The sequence below is a fragment of the Orcinus orca genome, chromosome 4 (genome assembly GCF_937001465.1).
Source record: "Orcinus orca chromosome 4, mOrcOrc1.1, whole genome shotgun sequence".
Classification (NCBI taxonomy): Eukaryota; Metazoa; Chordata; class Mammalia; order Artiodactyla; family Delphinidae; genus Orcinus; species Orcinus orca.
Genome location: NC_064562.1, coordinates 132,513,647 through 132,539,861, shown reverse-complemented (window position 1 = coordinate 132,539,861; position 26,215 = coordinate 132,513,647). Strand labels below are relative to the sequence as shown.

At 40.3% G+C, this 26,215-nt stretch overlaps 1 protein-coding gene across 4 annotated transcripts in view; it reads left to right on the top strand.

The window, feature by feature from the left end:
* SEC24D (SEC24 homolog D, COPII coat complex component) overlaps window positions 1-26,215 on the top strand; it is a 111,927-nt gene that overhangs the window by 74,064 nt on the left and 11,648 nt on the right. For all 4 annotated transcript variants that reach the window (XM_012531371.3, XM_033419336.2, XM_033419338.2 and 1 more), the window contains 9 exons: window positions 6,612-6,736; window positions 11,524-11,715; window positions 12,668-12,761; window positions 20,260-20,376; window positions 21,397-21,567; window positions 22,590-22,686; window positions 22,819-22,964; window positions 23,947-24,085; window positions 24,868-24,986. In XM_012531371.3, coding sequence (XP_012386825.1) covers window positions 6,612-6,736; window positions 11,524-11,715; window positions 12,668-12,761; window positions 20,260-20,376; window positions 21,397-21,567; window positions 22,590-22,686; window positions 22,819-22,964; window positions 23,947-24,085; window positions 24,868-24,986 — 1,200 coding nt within the window. The remainder of the gene's footprint in view (window positions 1-6,611; window positions 6,737-11,523; window positions 11,716-12,667; window positions 12,762-20,259; window positions 20,377-21,396; window positions 21,568-22,589; window positions 22,687-22,818; window positions 22,965-23,946; window positions 24,086-24,867; window positions 24,987-26,215) is intronic.

Here is a 26,215-nt window from a genome sequence, read left to right as displayed (position 1 = left end):
TAACACTTCATTAGTTTTAACTGTAACATTTGAACGTATTTTGGGAAACATAAGAACATTTTTGGTGCAAATGATTTATTTCAGGCACAGAAAAAAAACAAAACAACAAAAAAATGTCCTAAAATACCAGTTACTTTTGGACAGTTTATTTGTCCTTTACTGTTGTTGACTGAAGGAGAATGATCAGGCAGAACATAAACATTTGAAGTTCTAATTAAATGTAATAAAGCCATTGTATCTAGTGATGGAAAATTTATTCACTCATCTTTCCAACCGTAGTGTAAATCTAACTATGCTCTGACTTTCCAGTTCTCTGCCAAAAAGGCTATATTATCTTGATTTTATGCTTTTCTTAGCAGAAACTTAGGCAGGGAGTCAAATCTATTTCTGGGAACAAAAGTCTCAGTATCTTCAAACTCTTTTATCTGGAAATGTTCCAGATGTCTAATTGATGGGAAAGCTCACAGAGCAGGCAAGGAACCAAATAAAAACTGTACATTTTGAAGAGTTTTTTGTAAGGTTAATCTTCCTTTTATTATTCCAAATAAGGTTCATAATAAAAGAACTCTTAATATCTTCAAATTTAATTATACCTTAAAATGTAAAGGAAGAATAATAATGACTTGCCTTAGGGATTTGGGTGATGAATAAGAGTGATGAATAAGAGCTTATATAATTGGTATGTGTATTTTTTAATACCATACAAACTTAAAGGAGAATTACAAAATAACATTTTTCCTGTTCATTTTAGATAATCTTAATGCCAATTTTAGATAACAGAATTAACATTCATTGAACATTCACTATGTGTGATGCTCTGTGCTAAGTGCTTTCTATGTATTCTATCATTTAGTTCTCACAGTGACCTCGTGTGGTGAGTATCACCATGATGTGGGGAAGCTGAGGCTTAGAGAGGTTAAGTACCAACCTCAGGCCATACATATAGAAAATGACCACAGAACCCCTATTTCTCTATCACTGTGGATATGTAGGCATGTATTTACCAAATCACCATGGCGTTCCCCTGGAAAAAAAGACCCGGCTCTGTCTAATAACTGACAGTTTTTCTCTTAGAAGTTTACAGAATATATCTATCTACATATAAAGTGTACCTGAAAGGTAAAATCTCATTCCAAGCCAGCCTGCTTTTTTTTTTCCTAAATACAAATGTAGTTTCTCCACTTAATTTTAGTTCACTTTGACATTTATTATACACCTAGCATGTCCAAGGCACTTTGGCTGTGTTTGTGAGTGATAATAAGATTAGCAAGAATATGAACCTGATCTCAAAGTCCTTAGCGTGCATAGACCTGATAATTAAAGTATATAATTATGATATAAATAATATGATAAATGCTGTAAGAATAGACTAGTCAGAGTGCCATAAGAAAACAGATGAGCAATAATTTATGATTTGGTGAATCAGGGAAGGGTTCTAAGAGTAAGTGACATTTGAGTTGGTTAAACCACGAGCAGAGAAGTAGAAACTAAATGGTAAGCAGAGGCAGTTTCTCAGAGGTATTTGCAACTTACTCCAATTTCTTCAGGGGCTATGGGGGGCTTTGTAGATGAGTGATGGGGACCTAGTATAGAGACTAGGATAGTTGGAGCGTATATTCCCCCTTCCCCCAAAGCACATTCAAATTCAAATATTTTTTAAAACACTGTGCCAAATGAAATACTTTTCCAGCCAAGGAAATACTTTTCTTGGCCCACGCCCACTAGATTGGGACCTCTGGATAGAAAATGTTTTGAAAATGGCAAACACTTAAATTAGTTGGAGGAATGTGTATTGGGGCATAATAGGAAGTAAAGCTGGGAAATTGTTTTGAGACACAGACTATCCTTTTATTTTCCACTAGGCTTGGCATCAGAGCTTTGATCTCTTAGGCTTTTATACGTGTTTGCTAAATGAGTATTATGGGGAGTCTCAAATGCCAGGCCATTGAAGGATTGTACTAATTCAGTAGGCCTTGAGGACAATTAAAGGCAAAGTGCGAGTTGTTTCTATTCATCCATCCATCCATCTACACATTCATTCACTCATCTAACAGTATTGAGCGCTCTCTTGAGCCATGCTCTGTGCTTGGCTCTGGGGACTCAGTAAACTTCCTATCCTCAGAGGCAGTAGCCTTGGGATCTATCTTGTGCCTTGGATAGTTTATTCTGATAGCAGTCTGTATAGTGAGAGGAGGGAGATTGGAGGTAGGGAGGTAGGTATTAGAAGTTATTAATCTCCAAAATATACAAGCAGCTCATGCAGCTCAATAACAAAAAAACAAAAACCCAATCCAAAAATGGGCAGAAGACCTAAATAGACATTTCTCCAAAGAAGATATACAGACTGCCAACAAACACATGAAAGAATGCTCAACATCATTAACCATCAGAGAAATGCAAATCAAAACTACAATGAGATATCATCTCACACTGGTCAGAATGGGCATCATCAAAAAATCTAGAAACAATAAATGCTGGAGAGGGTGTGGAGAAAAGGGAAAACTCTTGCACTGCTGGTGGGAATGTGAATTGGTACAGCCACTATGGAGAACAGTATGGAGGTTCCTTAAAAAACTAAAAATAGAACTACCATACGACCCAGCAATCCCACTACTGGGCATATACCCTGAGAAAACCAAAATTCAAAGAGTCATGTACCAAAATGTTCATTGCAGCTCTATGTACAATAGCCAGGAGATGGAAATAACCTAAGTGTCCATCATCGGATGAATGGGTAAAGAAGATGTGGCACATACATACAATGGAATATTACTCAGCCATAAAAAGAAATGAAATTGAGTTATTTGTAGTGAGGTGGATGGACCTAGAGTCTGTCATACAGAGTGAAGTAAGTCAGAAAGAGAAAGACAAATACTGTATGCTAACACATATATATAGAATCTAAGAAAAAAATTAAAATGTCATAAAGAACCTAGGGGTAAGACGGGAATAAAGACACAGACCTACTAGAGCATGGACTTGAGGATATGGGGAGGGGGAAGGGTAAGCTGGGACAAAGTGAGAGAGTGGCATGGACGTATATACACTACCAAACGTAAAATAGATAGCTAATGGGAAGCAGCCGCATAGCACAGGGAGATAAGCTCGGTGCTTTGTGACCTCCTGGAGGGGTGGGAATAGGGAGGGTGGGAGGGAGCAAGACGCAAGAGGGAAGAGATATGGGAACATATGTATATGTATAACTGATTCACTTTGTTATAAAGCAGAAATTAACACACCATTGTAAAGCAATTATACTCCAATAAAGATGTTAAAAAAAAAAGTTAATATAGTAGTTGAAACAAGAGAAAATGAGGGTAATATAACAATTCCTCAAAAAATTAAAAACTGAATTTCCAAATGATCCAGCAATTCTCCTTCTGGGTATATACTCAAAATAATTGGAAAGAGAGTCTCAAAGAGATGTTTTCACACCCATGTTCATAATAGCATTAGTCACAATAGCCAAAAGGTAGAAGCAACCCAAATATCCATAGATGGATGAATGGATAAACAAAATGTGGAATATACATACCATGCAATACTATTAAGCCTTAAAAAGGAGGGAAATTCTGACATATGCCACAACACGGATGAATGTTCAGGACGTTATGCTAAGAGAAATAAGCCAATCACATAAACGACAAATACTGTATGATTTTACTTTTATGAAGTACCTAGAGTAGTCCAATTCATAGAGACAGAAAGTAGAAATGTAGAAAGATGGTTCCCAGGGCTGGAGAGGGGGGGAAATGGTAAATGATTGTTTAAAGGGTACAAAGTTTCCGTTTCCGCAGGATAGAAAGAGTTCTAGAAATGGATGGTGGTTACAGTTGCGCAACAACGTAAATGTACTTGAAACCACTGAACTGCACACTTAAAAATGGTTAAGATGGTGAATTACATTCTGTGTATTTTACCACAGTTGAAAATAGTTTTTAAAAAGGATGAAAATGAGGGTCTGAATTTGGGTACTGGAGCAAGAAGGAGCCGCTGAGGGCTTCACAATTAACTAGGTGTGGATAGCAAGGGGGATGAACAATTCCACAGAGGAAGTGAGGCGTCAAGCCCAGAGCATTCTGGAGGATCATATTTTCTGTAAGTTCCTTGTAGAAAGGGCCAGCATAGTGGGAGAAATGTTGTCTTCACTTCTAAGATTTTGAGTGTAAGGTGCTGGCGGGACCTTGCTGTGGAGGTGTGCTGTGGTTGATTGGAATGCTGGTTGGGAGCTCAGAAGACAGACCACGTGGAGAGAATCTGAGGGGTCGCCTACAGAGAGGTGCTGGTTAAAAATGAGCAAATGAGATTCTGTTATGGAGCATGTGGTAAGGAAATAGAAGAGAGTATCCTTTGGAGAAAGATAACAAAATGAAAAACAGAAGCAGCAGTCAGAAAAGTGGGAGAGGAAATGACACCACGGTGCCTGGGCCGCTGAAAAAGGGAAAGGGGTCTGCCAGGCCAAAAATTGCAGAGATAAGAGAGATTGAGGATGAGAGCCGGGTTTTATTTCAGATCACTGTAGTTTGCAGCCAGGAGATCTGTGAGCTTCAAGATGTCACGGTAAACCAGGTTGTAGAGTTCATACATGCTAAGGTTGACCGGACAAAGCCAGCTGGATTGAATGGGTAGAGTGATCGATTAAGGCAGCCAGGGATGAAGCCAGTACAGTTGTCTAGGTGCAGGATGGCAGACTTCCGGGTGGTTAAGAGTGGGGATGGGGTAAAACATGTGAAAGAAGCATTTTGAAAGAATAAATCAATGGGACTTGGTGATGGAAAGAAAAGGAAGAGTCAAATCTAATTTCATGTTTTCAAGCCTTCGGGTTGACGTGTAGTGATGTTATTGATAGAGATATTGGAAGAGAACGTTATTTATAGAGGAGTGATGTATTAGTTTTGCATACGTAGAAAACAAGTTACGGTGAAGCATTCTGTAGAAACGTGTAGGTTGGAGATATCAGAAATATTCAGTGGGGAACTGGTGATGCTGAACTTGGGAGAGAATGTGAGAATGGTAAGCCACATTTGGATTGGTCACAGGTTTTGGTTTAATTAGTAGAAACGATTGTTATTTTCATTCTATGTAAATCAGCATAAGTTTATGTTATGAATTAGATTAGGTGGGAATCAGGAATGGTTTGCAATAAAAATCATTGCTCACGGGACTTCCCTGGTGGTGCAGTGGTTAAGAATCCGCCTGCCAGTGCAGGGGACACAGGTTCAAGCCCTAGTCCGGGAAGATCCCACATGCCATGGAGCAACTAAGCCCCTGCGCCACAACTACTAAGCCTGCGCTCTAGAGCCCGCGAGCCACAAATACTGAACCCGCGCCCCTAGGGCCCATGCTCTGCAACAAGAGAAGCCACCACAATGAGAAGCCCACGCACCACAACGAAGAGTAGCCTGCACTGGCCGCAACTAGAGAAAGGCCACGCGCAGCAACAAAGAGCCAACACAGCCAAAAATGAATAAATAAATAAATAAATTTTAAAAAAATCATTGCTCATGTAGACAGCAACAGAGTTCCTACATTTCTTTGTTGGTCTGATTTTGGATGTGGCAAAGCAATGAAGTTTTCAGGTTGATAATTTTCAAGTCCTATTTTTTTCCTTTTTTCAAATGAAAGACTTTTATTAGAGGAACGTTACATCTAGCCCTATAGTGGACATAGGATGAATTAGTAACTTAATTTGGAGATAGTGTCATCTAATTTTATAATTGTAACAATTAAAATTTAATCTAGAACTTTTTTTCATTTATCACAAAGATTAGCCTTTAATTGTAACAATTAAAACTTAATCTAGAACTTTTTTTTCATTTATCACAAAGATTAGCCTTAATTCTTTACCCTCTAGTGTGAGTCACTAAAGTTGTTTGCCTGTGGTTCTATTTTCTAAATATTTTGTAAGATCCAACTGAAGAATTGCTTCCTAAGAGCTGTTTGAACACCAGCCAGTAAAGGGACCAAAAGCTACAAAACATTTATGTAGCAGCTGCTTTATGTTATAGTGATTGTTTTAAACAGAGAAAAGGCCCAGTATTCAATTTTTTTTACCATAAATATGTAAGGAACAGGTACATATTTAATAATACAGCACAATTTTTTAAGTATACAACTATATTTTAGTATTTAATTTTGTATCTTTGAAGAGCTTATAAAGGAAGAGAGTTGAAAATGGTGATATCAAGTTAACGAAGTTTTACTTCAGTTTCAAAAACAAACACTAATTATAGTTTTGTACTGTTTTGGGCCACAGTTTGCCAGGGTTCCAGACATATTTCTTCCCCTAAGGCAGAGTGTTGTAAGCGAGGTCGCCACAAGACTGTACTCACCTTTGGGGAATTGTGGTAATAAGGTCTTCTGAGCCTTTCTCTGCTAGCTGTCATAATCCTGTCTAATTCAATAGTGGGACGCAGGTCATAGCCTGGAAAATAAACAGCTTTTATCTTTTTTATAGCATCAGAGACTGTTCCAGAAAATGACTTAATTCCACGCATGTTACATTAAATGAGATGTCTGATGACCTTAAAGAGTTTCTGGGGGTTTTAATTTGATTATGAAATGTTTGTACATTATAATTATATGTGTGTGACTTGTTTGCTTTCTTGTAGAAGAATAAGCCTCCCAACCCACCAGCCTTTATCTTCATGATTGATGTTTCTTATAGTAACATTAAGAATGGACTTGTGAAGCTCATATGTGAAGAACTGAAGACTGTGCTGGAAAAACTTCCGAAGTAAGGGAACTGCCATTCTTTTTGTAACTCATACAGTATTGCTGAATTAGTATATTGGCCAGAAAACAAGTGCTGAATGGCCCGTGCTCTCTTTTGCTAATGGGGACATCGGATAATCGTTTATAATTTATAAACAATTATAAACAGCATCAGACCTTAAAAAATCAGAGTGATCTTTTGTACAAAGCAAAAGAAACACAACTGATAAGAAATAATGCCACGGTAAACAACGTTCAAAAAATCCATTCTAGATTATAAGGAGAATCCCAGCAGTGTGGTGGAAAAGGCCTTGGAAGTCTGTTATTCACTTTTCAAAAACATTGATTTTCCAGCAGAAACGGGTAGGTTGCTGGGCGTGGTAGAGAGTTCTAAGGGATGCCAGGAAACTGAACTGTTGTCTCATGGCAGGCCCCGTGGCTTTTTGGCCAAATTCCTTTTTTGCCCTTATAGTATCCTGTCTAACCCCTCTGCAGCTTTCCTGCCTCTATGTCCTGTAACTTAAGGGCACAGGGTACATCATTTGTCCTGCTGTTGCAGGGGGCAGCGCATAAAAGGAAAGGTGGAAAGGTATATTAGAAAACATGACTATGTTTTATCGTGTATAAACTAGTTGTTTAGGCTGGGAACTAGCTTCTAGTAAGGAGACTTGTGAGCAGGGAGAAAGCTTTCCTTTATGAGAAGATGACATGCTTAAGAAGATAAAAGAGGTTAGAAAAGATTGTCTGTCTGAAACCTAGTGTCTGCACCAGTCTTAGCATCTTCCACCCCTCCCTATGTTCTGAACATAAGCAACCTCTGTTCTGAACGGGGATGCTTTGAGGGGCGAGTTGTCCGCAGCCCCTAGGTCTCCCCAGGTCCTCGGGTGCCCACTCCTCTGTATTTGTTCCACATGTGGCGGGTGCTTGGGTTGCCTGTGAGGCTCAGTTGAGCGAACTCTGGACCTCCCAGGAGTAGTTTTGTTTGTATCCATGAAGCTGAAATCATAATATTCTCAAGGATGGTTTGGAAAAGCAGTGGGGATGTTTAAAAAACATTGAGGTGATTTCAAACTGAATTCTGCAATGAAGAATGAGCTGGGAGCAAGTTGAAGATGGGGCAAAAGAAAGGCCTCTGATGCCTGCCGACTATTGTGACTATAGTTTCTGTGACCTCATTCTCAGGGACACTTGACAAGTATGGACTTTCTGCCTAAAATGGCATATTTGATCACAGACCTCCCCCAGGGCTGCTTTAACACTACATCTGAATTTTGAACTTGAGTTGTATGAAAGCAAACTACTCTAATTTCTGGAAGTGGTCTCTCTCTGTCTCTCTCTGTCTCTCTGTCTCTCTCTCCTCTCTCTCTCTCTCTCTCTCTCTCTTTTCAAACTGGTTCAAATTAGTTTCTCATAACCTATTTTCATAGTCACTTCACCAACCCCTTGTTTCTTTTCAACACACTGGTGATATGAAGCTTGTAACCTATTGATGCAAGTTATGAAATCACACTGTTAGGTGTCATCATGACCTTTATATCCCATTGGAGCAGAAGTGTGGCTTTGGCAAGAGATGGCGAGCGGGGGGGAGAATACTGCTGGCTATTCCCCTCCACTTTTCAAGTAACTCTCTTGAAAGTTTTTATTCAAGCCAAAATACCTTCTCTTTCTTTATCTTTTAAAATAAATCTGTTTTCTCTTTTCTCCCCTGAAATTTATTTTGGGCTGCGTGTATGTATAACTTTATATTTTCGATGGTAAGATTGCCATCGATTTGATTTACTTCTGTGAACTAAAGCAGTGTTTTTAAAGCATAGTATATAAGTCTTGATTAATATCTAAGGTATGTTCATCTCTCAGCTAATCTTTTGAAAAGGGAAAGCCCATTCCTACTCTTTAACTTTGAATTTGCATCTTTGATATTGCCAGGTTGCCAGACTTTTCTGTCTGACTTCTCTGGAACAGGAAAGAAAAGATTTGAAGTGCTTCACTCGTTACTCAGATCAAACTCTCAGACTTTTTTCTGGTTGTTTGTTTTTTTTTTGCGGTACACAGGCCTCTCACTGTTGTGGCCTCTCCCGTTGCGGAGCACAGGCTCCGGACGCGCAGGCTCAGCGGCCATGGCTCACGGGCCCAGCCGCTCGGCAGCATGTGGGATCTTCCCGGACCGGGGCACGAACCTGCGTCCCCTGCATCGGCAGGCGGACTCTCAACCACTGCGCCACCAGGGAAGCCCTGGTTGTTTGTTTTTAATGCTGCTGTAGCTAAGATGTTCAAAATGCTTGATTTTGGAATATTCTGGTTCTTCCAGTTACTAATATCTTCAGTGTTGCTCTGTCAGATTCATTCCATTAATAGGGGCAACTGTTGAGGGAAGGGGTCATTGAAAAATGGAACAAAACATGTTCTTTATTAAGATATCCCTTATATAACTTTACAAAATTTGTGTAGAATCAAATGAAGGAGAGACTGAGGTTTTGTCTTCTCGTGGATATGATGTAACAGGGCAGCTATACTGTTGAAAAAGAACATTTTAGGATAGTTCTTTGTTTCTCAAATTTAAAAAGAGTTGTTCCAATGGAAACACTACTACTCTTTTGTAATAATGTGAGATGTCCTGATTAGATGTTTATAAAAAATGTTAATTAGATTTTAAGTGAACCCTATGAATCCCAGGATACTCTTTTCCCATCACTAAAAATGTCCAAATCCAATGGGGAATAGCAATCCAGATTCTTTAATTTTTCTTTTGTGTCTTTTGCCTTGGTTGACTCCAAATTAACTATTAAAAGGAATAAATCCCCTTCATGATTTGCTGGACATTTTTCACCCTATGTCGTAAAAGGTTTACTGGGAAATAGGAGCTTAACCAGTGGTGTGCTGGAAAACTGGCTCTCAAATAAATAAAGCCTTGATTTGTAGTGTTTGCTCATTCCTGTGGTATAAATACTTCCAGCTGGGCTGATTTTAAACTACCAAGGCGACATCACTCCATGGGAGCTGAGAAGGGATACAGACAAATCAGTTTATCAGTTTGGGTTCTAACTTGCCCTCTCAGACAGTGTCCCACATCATGACAGTCATTCTCAACGAGACCTCTATTCTTCTCCACGTTGTGCTTGACCCTCCAGGAGCAGAGAGTGTAAGCCTTGAGCCCTGCCCTTTATTGCTTTATTGTCAGGGATTCCTGAAATGTTAACTAAAAGGCACTTTCTACCAAGAGCCAAATGTGACTGAGTTGTAGAAATTTAGGAAGAGGAGATAACTTCTGGTTGGTAGCATCGGGGAGGCTTCACAGAAGGAGGATTTGTGCTTGGCCTTGAAGAGTAGAATTCTAATAAATAGGGAGGGGGAAGGGGAACACGGATACAATATAGTATAGTCGTTGGTTGCGTAAAGTCATACAGTTTAGATTGTGGAGGGGTGTGTGTGTGTGTGTGTGTGTGTGTGTAGCTACAAAGGATAAGGATTCCCATTTCTAAAAATTTTGCAAGCGTCCAAAATGTAAACATTTACCAAGTGCTTTTGGGATTATGAAGATCTATTTAAACTGCCCGGCCATTTATCAAGGCCACAATGAAGAGCAAGTGTCCTCAGTTAGCAAAGTAAGTAGAGAAGAAATAGAACAGAGTTTAAAGTGAATAGTTTGTCAGCCTGTACTCTGCTGAAACATCAAGGAAATTGGGAAGTCTTCGGTGGGAACTTGAGACACTTCCATTGTCCTTTCTCTTGTACTCAAGTAACTCTTTAGGCTATGTGCAAAATGTAGAAACTGAGCAAACTAGGTTCTTTTTCACAAAAGTTGTCCCCGAAGCAAAATAAGTTTTACCGATGTCTAAGGGTCAAAGAAAATGGCTTTCATGTAGCCGCTGAGCACTATGTTATATCCACTGCTGAAAATGAGTACGAATATCAGTGGTGTCGAGGTATGTTTTTTTAGGAGGGGGTGTGGAAGGAGGGAGGGGGAGGAGAGACAGAATAAAAACGAGTCTAGACCACTCAACTCTGAATATACTCAGTATAGACTTTAACAGCAATATTCATGCCTTTGTACTCCTTTCCGGAAGATTAAGGCCTTGTCCTGGAACTCCTCAAAAAAAATTTTACTAAAAAAAAAAATTTTTTTTTATGTTTTGTTACAGTTTTGGAGATTTTATTGCTTTTATTCTCTAGCCATGAACATCACAAATCGTTACCTAATAAGAATTACATTGTCAATTCGTATGTATGATTTATTTTAGTATTTACACTATATGTTTATATGGTATATAGCTTTTAAAATCTAGCCCATTTTCTATTGAGAGTCTTGAGAATGCGTAAAAAAAAATCACACAGGAGGAGCAAGTCCTTGATAAAAATAGCTGTCCTGTTTGTAATCTGAATATGCCTTTCTCTTGCTTCAGATATGCCATTTGTTACTCTGACCTTCTGGTGACTTCTGAGAGCTTTGTTTCTAAAGACTGTAATAATCCTAGCTTGTTTGTGGGGGGGAAAAAAAAGCACCTTGTAATTGCTATGGTTAGAATAAATATAGTAGAAAATATCAGCACATGTTTTCATAATATCTATTTGGTTTTTTACCTAGATTTTTGAGAATTTTTTTTAAATCAACTTAAGTTAGTTTTGTAGTATCTCCCATCCCCTACCACTGTGACTCAGTATTATCTATATCCTGTAAACGATAATTAAGACCAAACCTTTACACCTGTCTTCTGTATATTTTATAGAATGTGTTCTTACTGAATTTCTCATAGAAGCCACTCTCTCAGGACTTCATGGAAGAACGTCAAACCCTTTTTTCCTCTCTCACAGGGAGGATCAGGAAGAGACTTCCTCACTTCGAGTCGGTTTCATCACGTACAACAAAGTCCTCCATTTCTTTAACGTAAAGAGCACTTTGGCACGGCCCCAGATGATGGTGGTGACCGACGTCAGCGAGGTCTTTGTTCCTCTGTTGGATGGCTTCCTTGTCAGCTATCAAGAATCCCAATCTGTGATTCACAAGTAAGTATCGAGTGCTTTATAATTTAGATCCTAATCAGTTGTCTGTTTTTTAAAAAATCTTTATTGGAGTAGAGTTGGTTTACAATGGTGTGTTAGTTTCTGCCGTACAGCAGAGGGAATCAGTTATACATATCCCTGTATCCACTCTTTTTTAGATTCTGTTCCCATGTAGGTCATTACAGAGCACTGAGTAGAGGTCCCTGGGCTATGCAGTAGGTCCTTATTAGCTATCTGTTTTATACATAGTAGTGTGTATATGTCCATCCCAATCTCCGAGTTACCCCTCCCCACCTCTTTCCCCCCTTGGTAACCATACGTTTGTTTTCTACATCTGTGACTATTTTTGTTTTGTAAATAGGTTCATTTGTACTGTTTTTTAGATTCCACATGCAAGTGATATCATATGATAATTTATCTTTCTCTTTTTTAATGTTTTGATTCAATCACACATGTTTTGTTTTGTCATTAGCAAGGGGGTTTTAACACATGGATTATAAAGCTCTATTATTTGTGTTAGTTCTGTCTCTTTTCATTGCAGACTGGTATCTAAAAGGAGGAATTTTTTTAGTACACATACTCAGCCCTACCAGTCCCTTCTCTTTGCTGGAAGGCAATGCAAGGGAGTTATTTCCTGAGTGCGCATGAGAGTACTTGGTGATGATATAGCCACTGTTCCATAATCTATAGTCTAAGAGATCAGAAATGTAGTAAGTAGGAAAAAAATCTATCAAGAGTGTGACTTTGTAAATGTTCCAACCACATCATAAATTTTGGTGCCAAACAATGCCAGGATATCATTCCTTGAGGAATAACCTCTGAAAGTCCCCCACAGGTGTTCAGTGTAAAAAAAACACCATATGTACTTAGGCCTGAAGTGTTTGTGATTTATTTCCTGATGTTTATTACACATATGCTAAATATTTAAAACCTTTTGCTCATTCATTTCTTGCAGTTTATTGGACCAGATTCCAGAGATGTTTGCAGACTCTAATGAAAATGAGACCGTCTTTGCTCCTGTCATCCGGGCTGGCATGGAAGCACTAAAGGTGAGAAGAAGGCCCTTTTAGTTGCTAGTAAATAAATTCTAAAAACACACACACACACAGAGGAATTTTCATCCATGAAAGATGATACAGCCTTCATTAAAACACGCAGGTTGCTGGAGGCTGTTCAAACTTCCCTACAAATCTCAGGAGGAAACGGCCCAAACCACAGCTTGCTCCCAGCGTTTACATTCCAGCACTGTTAGCATCTGAACAACTGATTTTGTCGGGGTTTCCAGTTTAGCTCCTCCTTTTGGCTTTTATGTGAACTTTATATGATCTATTTTTAAATTATTTCAACAATATCTGAACCACCAGATATGAAAAGAAAAATCTCCATCTCTCTCCTTCCTTGGGGTTTTCAAACATGCAAGGGCAAGGTCGTCACATTCAGTGACAGAAGTGAATGCTGCCTGGGGCCTTGCTGAATGCCAGAAGCAGAGTGGGGTTGGCTGACTCCCTGGTTGGGAAGCTGAGCCCAAGGGACTCTGGTCGTTTTCATAGTAATAACGACATTAATCTGAGGAAGGCAGAATGGTTGGAAAGTGCTTACTCTTAATCATTATTACCTTAGCACAAGAGTCAAACCACTTTGGCCCAGACAGCTAGTTCCTAAAATTGATTTTTAAATTTTATTATTAAAGTTACATTTGAATTATTTTTTAAGATAAAATGGCTAGCAGTAATAACAAACAGCAACAACAACCCTGCAGAATTAAGTTTGTGAAATACTTACACGTAAATTTTATGACCCAACATTATAGTCTGGATCCAGCATAGTGATTCTTGCCTGGGTTCTTTGGTCTTCAGAGTGTTCACTTACGGGATCAAAGACTCGTAGATATCCCTCAAAAAGCCTCAATACAAGTTAATTTAACATAAAATTAAAGATAAATTTTACATCAGAAAGCGATTTGGAGATGTTGAGTTTCATCCCGTGGAAGCCAGCAGTGATCCTTGTTTGGACTACAGAAAGACTTGGGAATTTCTATTTTATTCCACATTGCTAAAGACTAATATCTTCTGTTTCAGTTTGAAAGAGTTTTGCAACTGTTGTTGTTCTCTCCTCCATTAAGGTGTCTAGAAATTCATATGTAAATTTCCTGATACGTGATAAGTTATATATGATGCTACAAGTCTTTCTACTCTGAGAAGTTAGTACTGGGAGTAACATTGTATTCACGTGCTCATGCGTGAAAGATGAGTGGATATTCATAAGCCAATAACTCATTAGTTAAGACAGTAGAGTGGAAAGAAGAGTGCGGCATGGCTCTTCTTTAGTTGCTAGTAAATAAATTTTAAAGAAGACAGATAGGCACATGCGTGCGCGCACACACACACACACAGGAAGCTTCATCCATGAAAGAATATACAGGCTTCATTAAAACATGCATCCAGAATCCCAGCTCAAACGAATATATCGTTTCTAAAAGGGAGCAAATACTGTCTTGTCACAGTGGGTTCCACACTGGCAGTCCACAAGAGGTCTAGAGGCTGCATAGCAGCCTTGAAAGAAAAAATATATAAAGCACCTTGTGTACATGCATTCCACGTATCTAAAATGTGATATTGTGACACATGACTGAAAACCACTGTGTTCTTATTCAGCATGATGTTCTTCGAGGTTGCTCAGTACCATGATAACTGCGCTGTCAGTGTTCTCAGCTGCCTGTCGTTTGCCAGAGGCCAGTGCATTTCAGTCAATCTACTTTCATGTCTTTTGCATGTTATTTTTGTTACACTTTCAATTTTTAATGTTAGAGTAGCATGTACTTTTACACTGAAGTTTAAAGATGAGAAGAAACTAATATCTAAATATAATCAGAATAACTTTACAAATATCAAAGTAAATAAGTAGCATTATTCTTACAAAGTAGAATGAACTCCCTTTAGAGAAGGTAAAGAACTTTTTTTATAGCTTTTTTCTTTTATAAATTTATTTTATTTATTTATTTTTGGCTGCGTTGGGTCCTTGTTGCCGCGCGCGGGCTTTCTCTAGTTGCGGATAGCGGGGGCTACTCTTCATTGCAGTGTGCAGGCTTCTCATTGCGGTGGCTTCTCTTGTTGTGGAGCACGGGCTCTAGGCGCGCGGGCTTCAGTAGTTGTGTTACACGTGTTCAGTAGTTGTGGCTCGCGGGCTCTAGAGCGCAGGCTCAGTAGTTGTGGTGCACGGGCTTAGTTGCTCCGCGGCATGTGGGATCTTCCCAGACCAGGGCTCAAACCCGTGTCCCCTGCGTTGGCAGGCGGATTCTTAACCACTGCGCCACCAGGGAAGCCCCAAGAACTGTCTTTATATGAAGATAAGAAGCTACCTTTATAAAATGACACTGTTGGACATAATGTTAGTGGTGCTTACTGCCCTGTGCCTGCTGGCAGATCGCTCTCCCAGCCCGTCTTCACACAGACTCCACGGCTGCAGAAGACCGGGAAGGCAGGCATGCCCCAAGTCGTGGAGTCACGTATTAAAGGGCGGGTACTTTTTTCAAATGCAGATATCTGGCCCCACTTCCAGAGATCCTGCCTGCTTCATTAGCTCCCCAGCTTGCTCTGCTGATTATCCATATTTGGGAACCACCAGCATAAAGAATTGTTATTCATTCTTCCATCTCTTGGAATATCCTTACGTTAAGTTAACTCACGAGAAAATTGCATACCTGACCCGTACAACTTCACATTACACTTGCACTAAGAACGCTTGTGTTTAACTATGATTTAATGTCTTGCCGTAAGCTGTTAATTAATGGTTAAATTAAGAAAGAACACTATGAAGAAAGTTCTTTCTTGTGTAGAACATTAACTGGAGATCTTATTGCATGATTCAATCTCTTACATGTAGAAAGATTCGCTAGCTGGTTTCCTAGAGCCGGTTGCTATAAGCAGTCTAACGCATAATGTTTCTTTTAGCTTTAACTACTAAGATACTACTTAGGGTAGATATTCTAATATAACGATTTCTTTTCCCTGACCTTCTTAGTGATTTCCAGTTCTTTACATTTGCCTTAGCATTTCTATTATATATGTACCTTTAATCATCTGTTTCCTCAAAACTTTTTTGTATAAATAGACCATTGCCATAAATAACCTTAATGAAAAAGGTTTCTTCTGCATCTTCCAAGAAGATTCAGGGTGATTATAATTCGTTGTATAAGAGCAGACACTGCTGTAGTACAATTCGATACTTTCTCCCTCGTAGCAACTTTATCAGGTTTGGATGAAGGAAAAAAAATTCCAAATAAGATAAAAGTGTGTGTGTGTGTGTAAATATCTGATGTGTGTAAATGTCTGATGTGTGTAAATGTCTGATGTGTGTATGATAGCTTAGCTGCCTGTGACCGTCACATCATCTCATCATCTTTTCAGGTCCCGTGTGGCTAAGACTTAAATTTGTATAACATATACAGGGTACTAAAATTCTTGCCTGAAGTCATTATTAGGTAAGAGCTAACATTTTTGAGAATTTGCAGGGTAATATCTAAATACTGAAGAGACCACATCATTCATTCACTTATTCTTTCAATCAACAAAGATTGATTAAATGCCTGTGTTTTGTTAAGACAATGTGAGGACTACTGTCCCTGCTTCTAAGTTGCTCATAGTGTAGAAGAGATGTAACTCTGTAATACCATGTGTGATGTTCATTGCTTATGTTCCCAAAAATAAAGGGGGTGGGGGAGGAGAGCAAAGAGTAACTTTGGGAAGTCCGGGACCGCAGCAGGCCAGCCGAGGAGCTCAGGGTGTTCTGCACGAGAGGCCGGAGCTGAGAGTCTCATTCTCTGTGGAGGGGAGGAGAAACTGAGAGAGCATCAGAGTGCAATGTTTCTTATTTGTGTCCAAGTGGAGACATTTTAGAACTGGACTCCCCCATTTGAATTATAGCTCTACTTTCTATCAGCTAGATGCCAAGTAAAATCTATATATAATTAGTTGTAATAAACTTTTTGAAGCAAAGGAAGAGAGTAGACAAAAACTAACATGAAACATGTGCTAATTTGTCACAAAGATAAAGAGGGACTGTTTGGTAACTTCTGATGCATACTTTCTCAAAATCCCTTGAACTCTCCAACTAAAGGTTTCCATTCCCTATTTTCTGTTGTACATGCTTCCGTGTCCACAGCCTCTTGTACTCTTAGTGCCTTTTTTTCCATATAGTCTTCCAAAATCTGCATCTCTTTCAAAATCTGACACTCATAACTCAACTATATGTGAATTTCTGGCATTGTCTTTTAAGTTGGCCTCAGAACAGTTTTCTGAGTTAGCTCTTACTTCCCCCATAAAACTAGATAAATAGAGTTTGGCAAAATGTTGGAGGGAAATGGCCTTTAGTGGTTATGCTTCAAATATATCATTAGGTGGGGGGAATTTACGTTTCAATTGTCTTAATATATGCTTAAATTGGGATTCAACATTCCTTCCACAAAAATGTATGGAGCGTCTATAGAGCGAAAGGTACCAGACCCTGGGCAGGGGCCTTGGAGAAATACACTGTAGAAAAATCAAGGTCCTTCCTTTTTCATGGAGCCTGTGATCCATGGACGACAGTAGAATATACCTAAAGTTGTAACACAGTGTCATTAATTCTAGAAAAGCCTTATTTACAAAGCAGAGTAGGGACATAGAGGTAGAGGCAACCAGCTCTGTTGAGGGGGATAACAACACATCTCTCAGAGGAAAGGACATCGGAGCTGAATTGCGAACAATGGGTTCTCCAGGCCAGCCTTTCTCAACCTGTTTCCACCATAATAAGAATGACATGTCATTCATCTAACCCTACATGAGGCACTCATGTGGGCACAATCAGATTTTGGTAAAAACATAAATTTTGTAGGGATTATAAAGCATATAATGCCATAGGAGCTCTTTCTTTTATTGCTACTCATAAAAGATTTTATAAGGATGTGATTAATGAAATAATAAATCTGAAATTAATAGCCATTATATACAGAAAAAAGATAAATAGGGCTTCTTTATTTTTTTCAATATTGTACTTTTTTTTTCCTTCAGAGTTTTACTCCATAGGTAATATTAACTAGGCAATCATGTATGTGTAATTATGATTAACACCATGTCCTGGGTCATTGAATTCTCTCAACAATATTTTGTAGTTACTGTTTTTCCTGCATCATATAATTAGGTAGCTGAGGCTTAGAGAAGTTAAATATTTTGCCCAGTGTCACTTAGCTGATAAAATGGCTGGGATTCTAACCCATGCAGTTAGGAACTAGGACCCATGCTTTTAACTACTGTGGTATAAAGTTACAGTGCATCTGTGAGTACAGAAGATCTAGATGATAGAAGAATTTTTTATTTTTTTGCGGTACGCGGGCCTCTCACTGTTGTGGCCTCTCCCGTTGCGAAGCACAGGCTCTGGACGCTCAGGCTCAGCGGCTGTGGCTCACAGGCCCAGCTGCTCCGTGGGATGTGGGATCTTCCCGGACTGGGACACGAACCCGTGTCCCCTGCATTGGCAGGCGGACTCTCAACCACTGCGCCACCAGGGAAGCCCGACAGAAGAATTTTTGACAATGAATTCTTTAGGGGAATTGGGCAGGCGAGGCATGAAAAGTCAGGGAAAAGATAGACTTTTAAGAAAAGTTTTATACCTTTTCTGCTACTTGGATTAAAATTAAAAGTACTTTTGTAAAAGTGATAGAAATGAGAAAAATTTAGTCATAGAATTGCAAAATATTTAACATGTTATTATCAATATTACTGGAAATTTTACTTGGATTTGGTCATTGGAACTACTGTCTTTGTTGGCCAAAGTGTTGAAAACACCTTTTCCTATGTGGTGTGTATACACATGGAGGGTCACTGTCCGTGCTCTTCATTCAGCCTTGCCTTCCTTCTTATTAATGCTGTTATGTATCAGTAATTTGCGGTAAAAGACTTGGGCAACAATAAAGTCACTGCTCACTACTGGCCACACAGCAAAGACAAGATGGGGCATGGGTTACACACCCTCCCCAGGGTGTCAGCTGGGACCCACTCCACAAAGCATATCACAGTGTCACTCGGTGAGACACATTAAGACAGGGCTAGCCTTGAATTCTCTTCATTTGTTTTTTAAGGAACTTATTCACAAACCCAAGTACCTTATTATTAGTAGCAAATGACCACATCTTGCAGCTGACCCAGGCACACAAGTGTGCAAACAACAGCTCCAGGCCAAGGAAAAGGAAAGTTGGATTCCAGGCAGAGGGAACAAATACGGAGGTGTGTAAAGCACGTGGTGTGTTCCAGGAAAGCAAGAAGGTTGTGTGGCTGCAACTTCCAGTGCAGGGGATGGTCAGGGGCGAGATTAGACTGGAAAGACAGATTCAGACTGAACTCCAAAGGGCCTCAAAACTGTTGCTTACAGGCTGTGTGAACTCGCCAGATTGGATGAGCCTCCGTTTTCCTATCCTTAACATGCATACAATACTACCTTTGTCACCAGGTTGTGAGGATTACATAAGAAATGTGCGCGAAGGGTCTGGTGCAGAGCTGCACACAGCGAAGGAACGTTGGTAGCAACACATCTCACTGTTTCCCGGCCTTCCTGCTCCCACCCAAATAAAGGAATGTGGACTTTATCCTGTAATGGAAAGGCTTCAGGAGTCTTGAGGAGAAAAGTCACCTATGTGATCAGAACAGTTGCCTTGAAATTATTTCAAGGCAACAGTGTGCCTGGATGGTTTGGAGAGAGGCAAGATGGGAGAGGAGCAATATACTGAATCATTTAATTTCAGTAAATTTTTCTTGTACGTTACTTCTTAGCTCCCTAAATAAGATTTTAAATATTTTTAATGCTGATTTGACTTTCATGGAGCCTCCCTGGGCTTTTTGTTGCTGCCCAGGGACTACAGATAGTGTGATGTTGATCCCGCATTTTTTCCTTTTGTCATCTTGCCTGATAGCTGATTCCTTGTGTCTGCTGTTGCCACACCACCGCTGCATTCTTGTGCATTCTTCCTTGAAGTACCCCTTCAGGTTTAATCTGTTTACTAATGATTTCAAAGAAGAGCTTGTATTACATCATGATCCTGGGAATCCTATCATCAGGGGATTTACCTGGCCCTGAAAGACTACTGTTGGCTAAATGAGAAAGTATTTTTACCTGGACACATCATTTTAATAGGTGTTTAAAGCATCATGGTATAGAGACCTACATTTATACATTGACTCTTTGGGGAATTTCCTGGTGGTCCAGTGGTTAGGACCTGGTGCTTTCACTGATGTGGGCCCGGGTGCGATCCCTGATCAGGGAACTAAGATCCTGCAAGCCGCACAGTGTGGCCCAAAAAAAAAAAAAATTGGCCCCTTCGTTTATAACTTGTGTGACTTTAGGCAAATCACTTAGCCTCCCTGAGCCTCAGTTTTCCAATCTATAGAAGACACAAGGTTACTGTGAGTATTAATGAGATGTATACAGTGCTTGGCTCATAGAAAGTGCTTATATTTTACTTTCCTGAGTCCCTTAAAATAAAACTTCCCACCCAAGACTCTTTTTTTTTCCCCCCAGGCAGCTGACTGTCCCGGGAAGCTGTTCATCTTCCATTCCTCCTTGCCAACTGCGGAAGCACCAGGGAAGCTCAAAAACAGAGATGACAAAAAACTGATTAATACGGACAAAGAGAAGGTATTTGTAAACAGTTGCCCTTTGAAGTCCATATGTCAGTTCTTAAGATGGAATAAAGGGAGAGGGAGTGTGTGCTTTGTATAGGAAAGGGGGAGAAGCTACATGTAATGTATAAATCCAGGACATTGTATTTTGTAGGAAAATTTTGAATTGTAAATAATTTAGGAAATTGTACATTCCTAGAAAAACTGATGTCTGACATAAGATAAGGTCTCAAGCTTTTTTCATGTATAATCTGTGTAAGAGACTGAGTAATAAGACTATTAGGGGAATGGAAGAAATGGGGGGAAATGCAGAAAGAAGATAAAGGTAGAGGGCGAATGTAGTGGACGGTCCCGTATGACAGCACTCCCGAGGCGTGAAGTAGACGTGCCTGGGGCTCAAAATATGCTTTGCTCAGACCCTCTCTGGCAGTGTAGCCGTGGGGACAAGTCGGGGGAAAGGATAAACCGTGAGGTAAGCATCCAGCCGCGGCCACGTGACACCAACCAAGTTGCCTCATCTCGGTCTGTCAAAGGGAGGACTAAACATCAGCTTCCTTAGAGCTGTCGGAGGATCAGATAACATTGCGCACATACGTGTATTAAACACAGCACACGCCTGGCGCACAGGGTGCTCGACACATGGCCTCTGCACTGATGACTATCACGGCTCACTTCTTCTTCTGCACTTAACTGGGAAAAAAAATTCATTGAAAAAACTTCAGTGAGGGGCTTCCCTGGTGGCGCAGTGGTTGAGAGTCCGCCTGCCGATGCAGGGGACACGGGTTCGTGCCCCGGTCCGGGAAGATCCCACATGCCGCGGAGCGGCTGGGCCCGTGAGCCATGGCCGCTGAGCCTGCGCGTCCGGAGCTTGTGCTCCGCAACGCGAGAGGCCACAACAGTGAGAGAGAGGCCCGTGTACCGCAAAAAAAAAAAAAAAAAAAAAAAAAACTTCAGTGAGAATTCAATAGAAATTAAAAACAGAAACCAGAAACATTACGTGGTTTTCTTTTTTCCCTTTGTGTATCTTTTTCTTCAGATCCTTTTCCAGCCCCAGACAAATGTCTACGACCCTCTAGCCAAGGACTGCGTGGCTCACGGCTGCTGCGTGACGCTCTTCCTCTTCCCCAGTCAGTACGTGGACGTGGCCTCCTTGGGTCTCGTGCCTCAGCTCACGGGAGGAACCCTCTACAAGTACAACAATTTCCAGGTAAAGGCCAGCAATTTGTTTGCCTCGGTTTTCCACTGCTGGTTTACTTTTGGTGCTTAGATTTGTGAGAAAGCTGTGCCCCCTTGTGGGCAGCCGACACATGTAAATTCTAGGTCCGATGGAAAAGGATGGACAGATGGTTAGGAATTGCTTGCCTGCTCCCTAAGGTATGGCCACAGATTGACTCATTCAGCCTCAGAGTTGAATGTCAATGTTAAGCTTCCATGTTGGGAAATATATTTAATATAAAATCTTGGTATTTTATATTAAATATATTTAAGGTACTGTCTTTAAAAGTGACTATATATTTGTTTTAAAGTGTTATGATATGGGGCGGGTCAGTTCATGATACTCCCCCCGCCCCCTCCAAGCCTGAACTGAGAGACAGAGTCAAGAGACGATCAGAACGCCAGCCCTGGACCGGACCTAGGTCTGTGGGCAAGTGGGCTTGCTAGCGCTTTCCCCTCAGTGAGACAAACTTTACACCGAGGCACGAGGCGGCACAGACAAAAGCGTCTCCTGCGGACTCCTGCCTCCTGCTGCTGTACTGAGGGCCAGGAAGCGTGTGCTTCCTGCAGGCAGGCTGCTTCCCCAGAAAGAAGATGTGGAAGAGGCCGAGCTACGCCTGCCCAGTTCCTTTTCCCAAGCTTAGAAATTGGATAAGTCACCTGTCCTCCCCTGAGGAGAAGAGGTTGGGGGGCACCTCTAAGTTATGTACCTCCAGAGGGAAACATGGAGGGGGAACAAGTGTTCCCCCAACATAAATGACAGTGTTCATCATCTAGTTGTATTTTGATGAAAGCAGTTATTTTTCATTGCCTAGCTACATATTTATATTAGGAACTAGATGAGGGATTTGATAAGACCAAAGATTATAAATGAAATGACACTGAAAAAGCTTTCAGAACCCTTTCTGAGATTTCTGGATAAAGTAGGTTTTAATCAAGATTTGTTTAAAAAAGAATTGTTATTTTAAGTATTTTGCCGCCACCTGGTGGGCATGATCATACTTTATTTTTTAGGTGCACTTGGACAGCCAACAATTTTTGAATGACCTCAGAAATGATATTGAGAAGAAAATAGGATTTGATGCTATTATGAGGGTTCGTACCAGCACAGGTACTTCTCGTTTTTATTATTTTTCAGGTCTCTGTTGTGTAATTGTTTCCTCTTCAAACTCATTAACAGGCCAACAAAGAAAGTAACAGTAAAATAAGGAGAAGCAAAATTTCCCTCTTCCCTCATCCTTAGGTTTCAGAGCCACTGACTTCTTTGGTGGCATCTATATGAACAACACCACCGATGTAGAGATGGCAGCCATTGACTGTGACAAGGCAGTGACTGTGGAGTTCAAGCATGATGACAAACTCAGTGAAGACAGTGGAGCCTTAATCCAGGTGATCTAAAATGTCTTCCCATCTTTTGCTTTGTAGTTTGTTACTGACAGTGATCAGTGGGGGAGACTCCAGGGCCATCAACTGTGTTAGTCTCTCCATAAAGAAATTCAACTCCATTTCTCCAAAGGCAAAAGTGACTAGAGCGCTCTGTGGTGTATTCTCCATACTGATTCATATATGCTATTTATGTGAAGTAACCATTATGTATGTCTTTGCATGAGAGCCCCGCAGACTTGAGGTCAGAATGACAGGCATCAGTATCCACTCACTCACTGGTTTGCTGCATTCCTGACTGCCGTGTGCGGGACACCATTGCTGAGACGTGTTATCATAACAGAAGCAAGTAACGATAGGATTTGGCTTTGTAGCAAATAAGATTAACTAGAAGCCATGGAGACTTTGAATTAAAACAGGAGAAATTCTAATGGTCATAGTTTTCAGACACGAGCATCAACCTCAAAGAAAGGAGAGAGACTGGCATCAAGTTGAGGAAAAACTCTGTTTATTTTAAAATCACACCTATTTGGGGAAATGGTTACTTGTTTGCATTGAAATGTATGCATATATTATTAGTATAAAACCTAAGTACCTCACCAAAGCTAGTTGTCCATTTTTAATCGAAGTGAGCCTTGAGGAGGACTATGAGAACATGAAGGTATTATTTCTGGACCTGGATCCCTGGTAATAAAATCTGAGCTACGAAATGTAGACTAGTTGTGGAAATGCACACAGTTATTTGCATGTGAACAGCCCCATTAAGTTTAAACCAGTGAAATGCTACATGAGAACCCAGTGTATGACTGGTCATTATTCCTCCCTTATGTGTTGTTGTTCAGTCTTTAGCAATAATAGAAAAAATCCTGTAGGAAAGTTTAGAGGTCTTTTGGCCGTACACACTGTTCTGTAAATGTAAATAAGGTCAGGCTAGCTTGGGTGAATATGTTAACCAGAAAAACATGTGCCCTCCATGTTGCCTCTGCAGTGTGCCGTGCTTTACACGACTGTCAGCGGGCAGAGAAGACTTCGGATTCACAATCTGGGCTTGAACTGCAGCTCCCAGCTGGCTGATCTCTATAACAGCTGCGAGACTGATGCCCTTATCAACTTCTTTGCCAAGTCAGGTAACACTTTGCTAATTCTGGGGTGCAGTATACCTTGCTGGTAATGCAGGCAGGCCTCGTTGGTTAATCGAGTTAGTAGCTGACAGGTCCTGCGGTAGTGCAGACTTTCGGTGGGTAAATTCAGAATTTGTAAAAGCTAAGGGTGAAGGAGAATAATCAGCATTTCTAACTCTAGACTAATAGGGACAGCAGTGAGTCAGGCCGTGCTATCCAGTTTTGTTTAAAGTTTCTTTCCCAGGGGGACTGAGTTGAAATTGAGGAAGGTGATAACTTAGACTCATTATGGTATGAGTGTGCCCTCTGGGACATGAGGATAATAGAAGATGGTCCCTCATGTGAGACTGAATTTGCTTATCCATACCAAGATAATTAGGAAGTGGTAGGGGCCTGAGGTGGAGTTTTCTGGCTGCTTCTCCCCTCCCTGCTCCAAACCCCAATTGAAATGCTACACTAAGGTTTAGAAGAGCGAGCAATCCAGCCCATAAGAATTCAGAACATCAGAAGATAGTAAACTGGTCTTTCTTTTCTGTGTGTGTGCAGAGTTCTGTTTCTAATATTCTGAGGAAAATTCTGGACCAATTACCTGCCTATTGTTGTAGGTAGGCTATTGTTCTTCATTTGCTAAATTATAGTCAAGAGGAGAGCATTAACACATGGCGTGAACATTTTTAAATGCTGTTATCCCTTGCTGAGTGGTCTGAAGAGCAATTTTTTTTATTATTTGAAGGGATCAATTTCTGAGCTAAACCTTTGATGCCCTTTTCACTGTTTTGTGCAAGTAGCTTTTAAAGCAGTTCTACACCAGCCCTTGAAGGTCATCAGGGAAATTCTGGTTAATCAGACCGCCCACGTGTTGGCCTGTTACCGGAAGAATTGTGCTAGTCCGTCTGCAGCCAGCCAGGTAAGTTACCTGCTGTCCTCAGGTGCTGAAGTGTTATAAACACCTACTTGTTCATTCAGCGTTCTGCTAGTAAAGGCTTATGATGTTCCAGGCACTTAGATGCTGTATAGTAAACCATACAACGAAAGATTGACAATGCCATTTTTGGGGGACTATGGTTTATTTATAGCAACATTAAAATGCTTAGTGGCTTTACAAGATGCATGAACCCAAAAACGTGTTGAGGGTCACTACATTATTTATAAACAAAAGCATGTTATATGTAAGAAATGTCAATATAAATGGGGTTATCTTTTGCATGGATGAAGATGGATATAGAGTTATGAAATGGGGGTGCTTAAATACTTTTTGGACATTTATTAACAATCAAAGTTGACATGAACTAATGGCAGTAATGATTCATTTATATATATATATATATTTTTTTTTTTTTTTTTTTTTTGCGGTACGCGGGCCTCTCACTGTTGTGGCCTCTCCCGTTGTGGAGCACAGGCTCCGACGCGCAGGCTCAGCGTCCATGGCTCACGGGCCCAGCCGCTCCGCGGCATGTGGGATCTTCCCAGACCGGGGCACGAACCCGTGTCCCCTGCATCGGCAGGCGGACTCTCAACCACTGCGCCACCAGGGAAGCCCCTCTTTTATAAACAAATAAAATTTATAAATTTTGGAGTTCTTTATATTTAAAAGTTAATAATAGGTATGAAGAGTTTTGAAAAAATTGTCTCTCTCATCTAGTAATTTGAAATTTTAGAAGATCCTTTAAATAAACCTGACTCTCTCTTGTGAAAACAAAACACAAAAAAAAGCAAAAAGAAAAGGTAGAACCTCTTGTCCACATTTATTTTTGCATCTGTTTTCTTTTTCATATTCTTCCCCATCAAAGCTAGATGCCATTTTTCATAGTTATGTATTGAATATCTGAGTATAGAATTTGGATTAAAGAGAAGGCAGTAAGCAACAGATGGGAAAACTTTCTGGTTAATTCCTTGTGGACAGTGACATCTGAAACCCCACCCAAAGCAACCCTTCAGCAGCAGCGATAGTGCAGATACATCTGGGGGCCAAATTCATAATCTGGGTAAAGAAGGAAATTAAAACAAACATAGTTATTAGCTTGGACTTCTCACAAAAATTCCTTTCTGTGCTGTCCGGAGAGATTAGAGTAGCCATCCATTCTTTCATCTCCTGTTGATAATCACAAAAGCAGCTCTTAAATCTGTGTAAGTCAG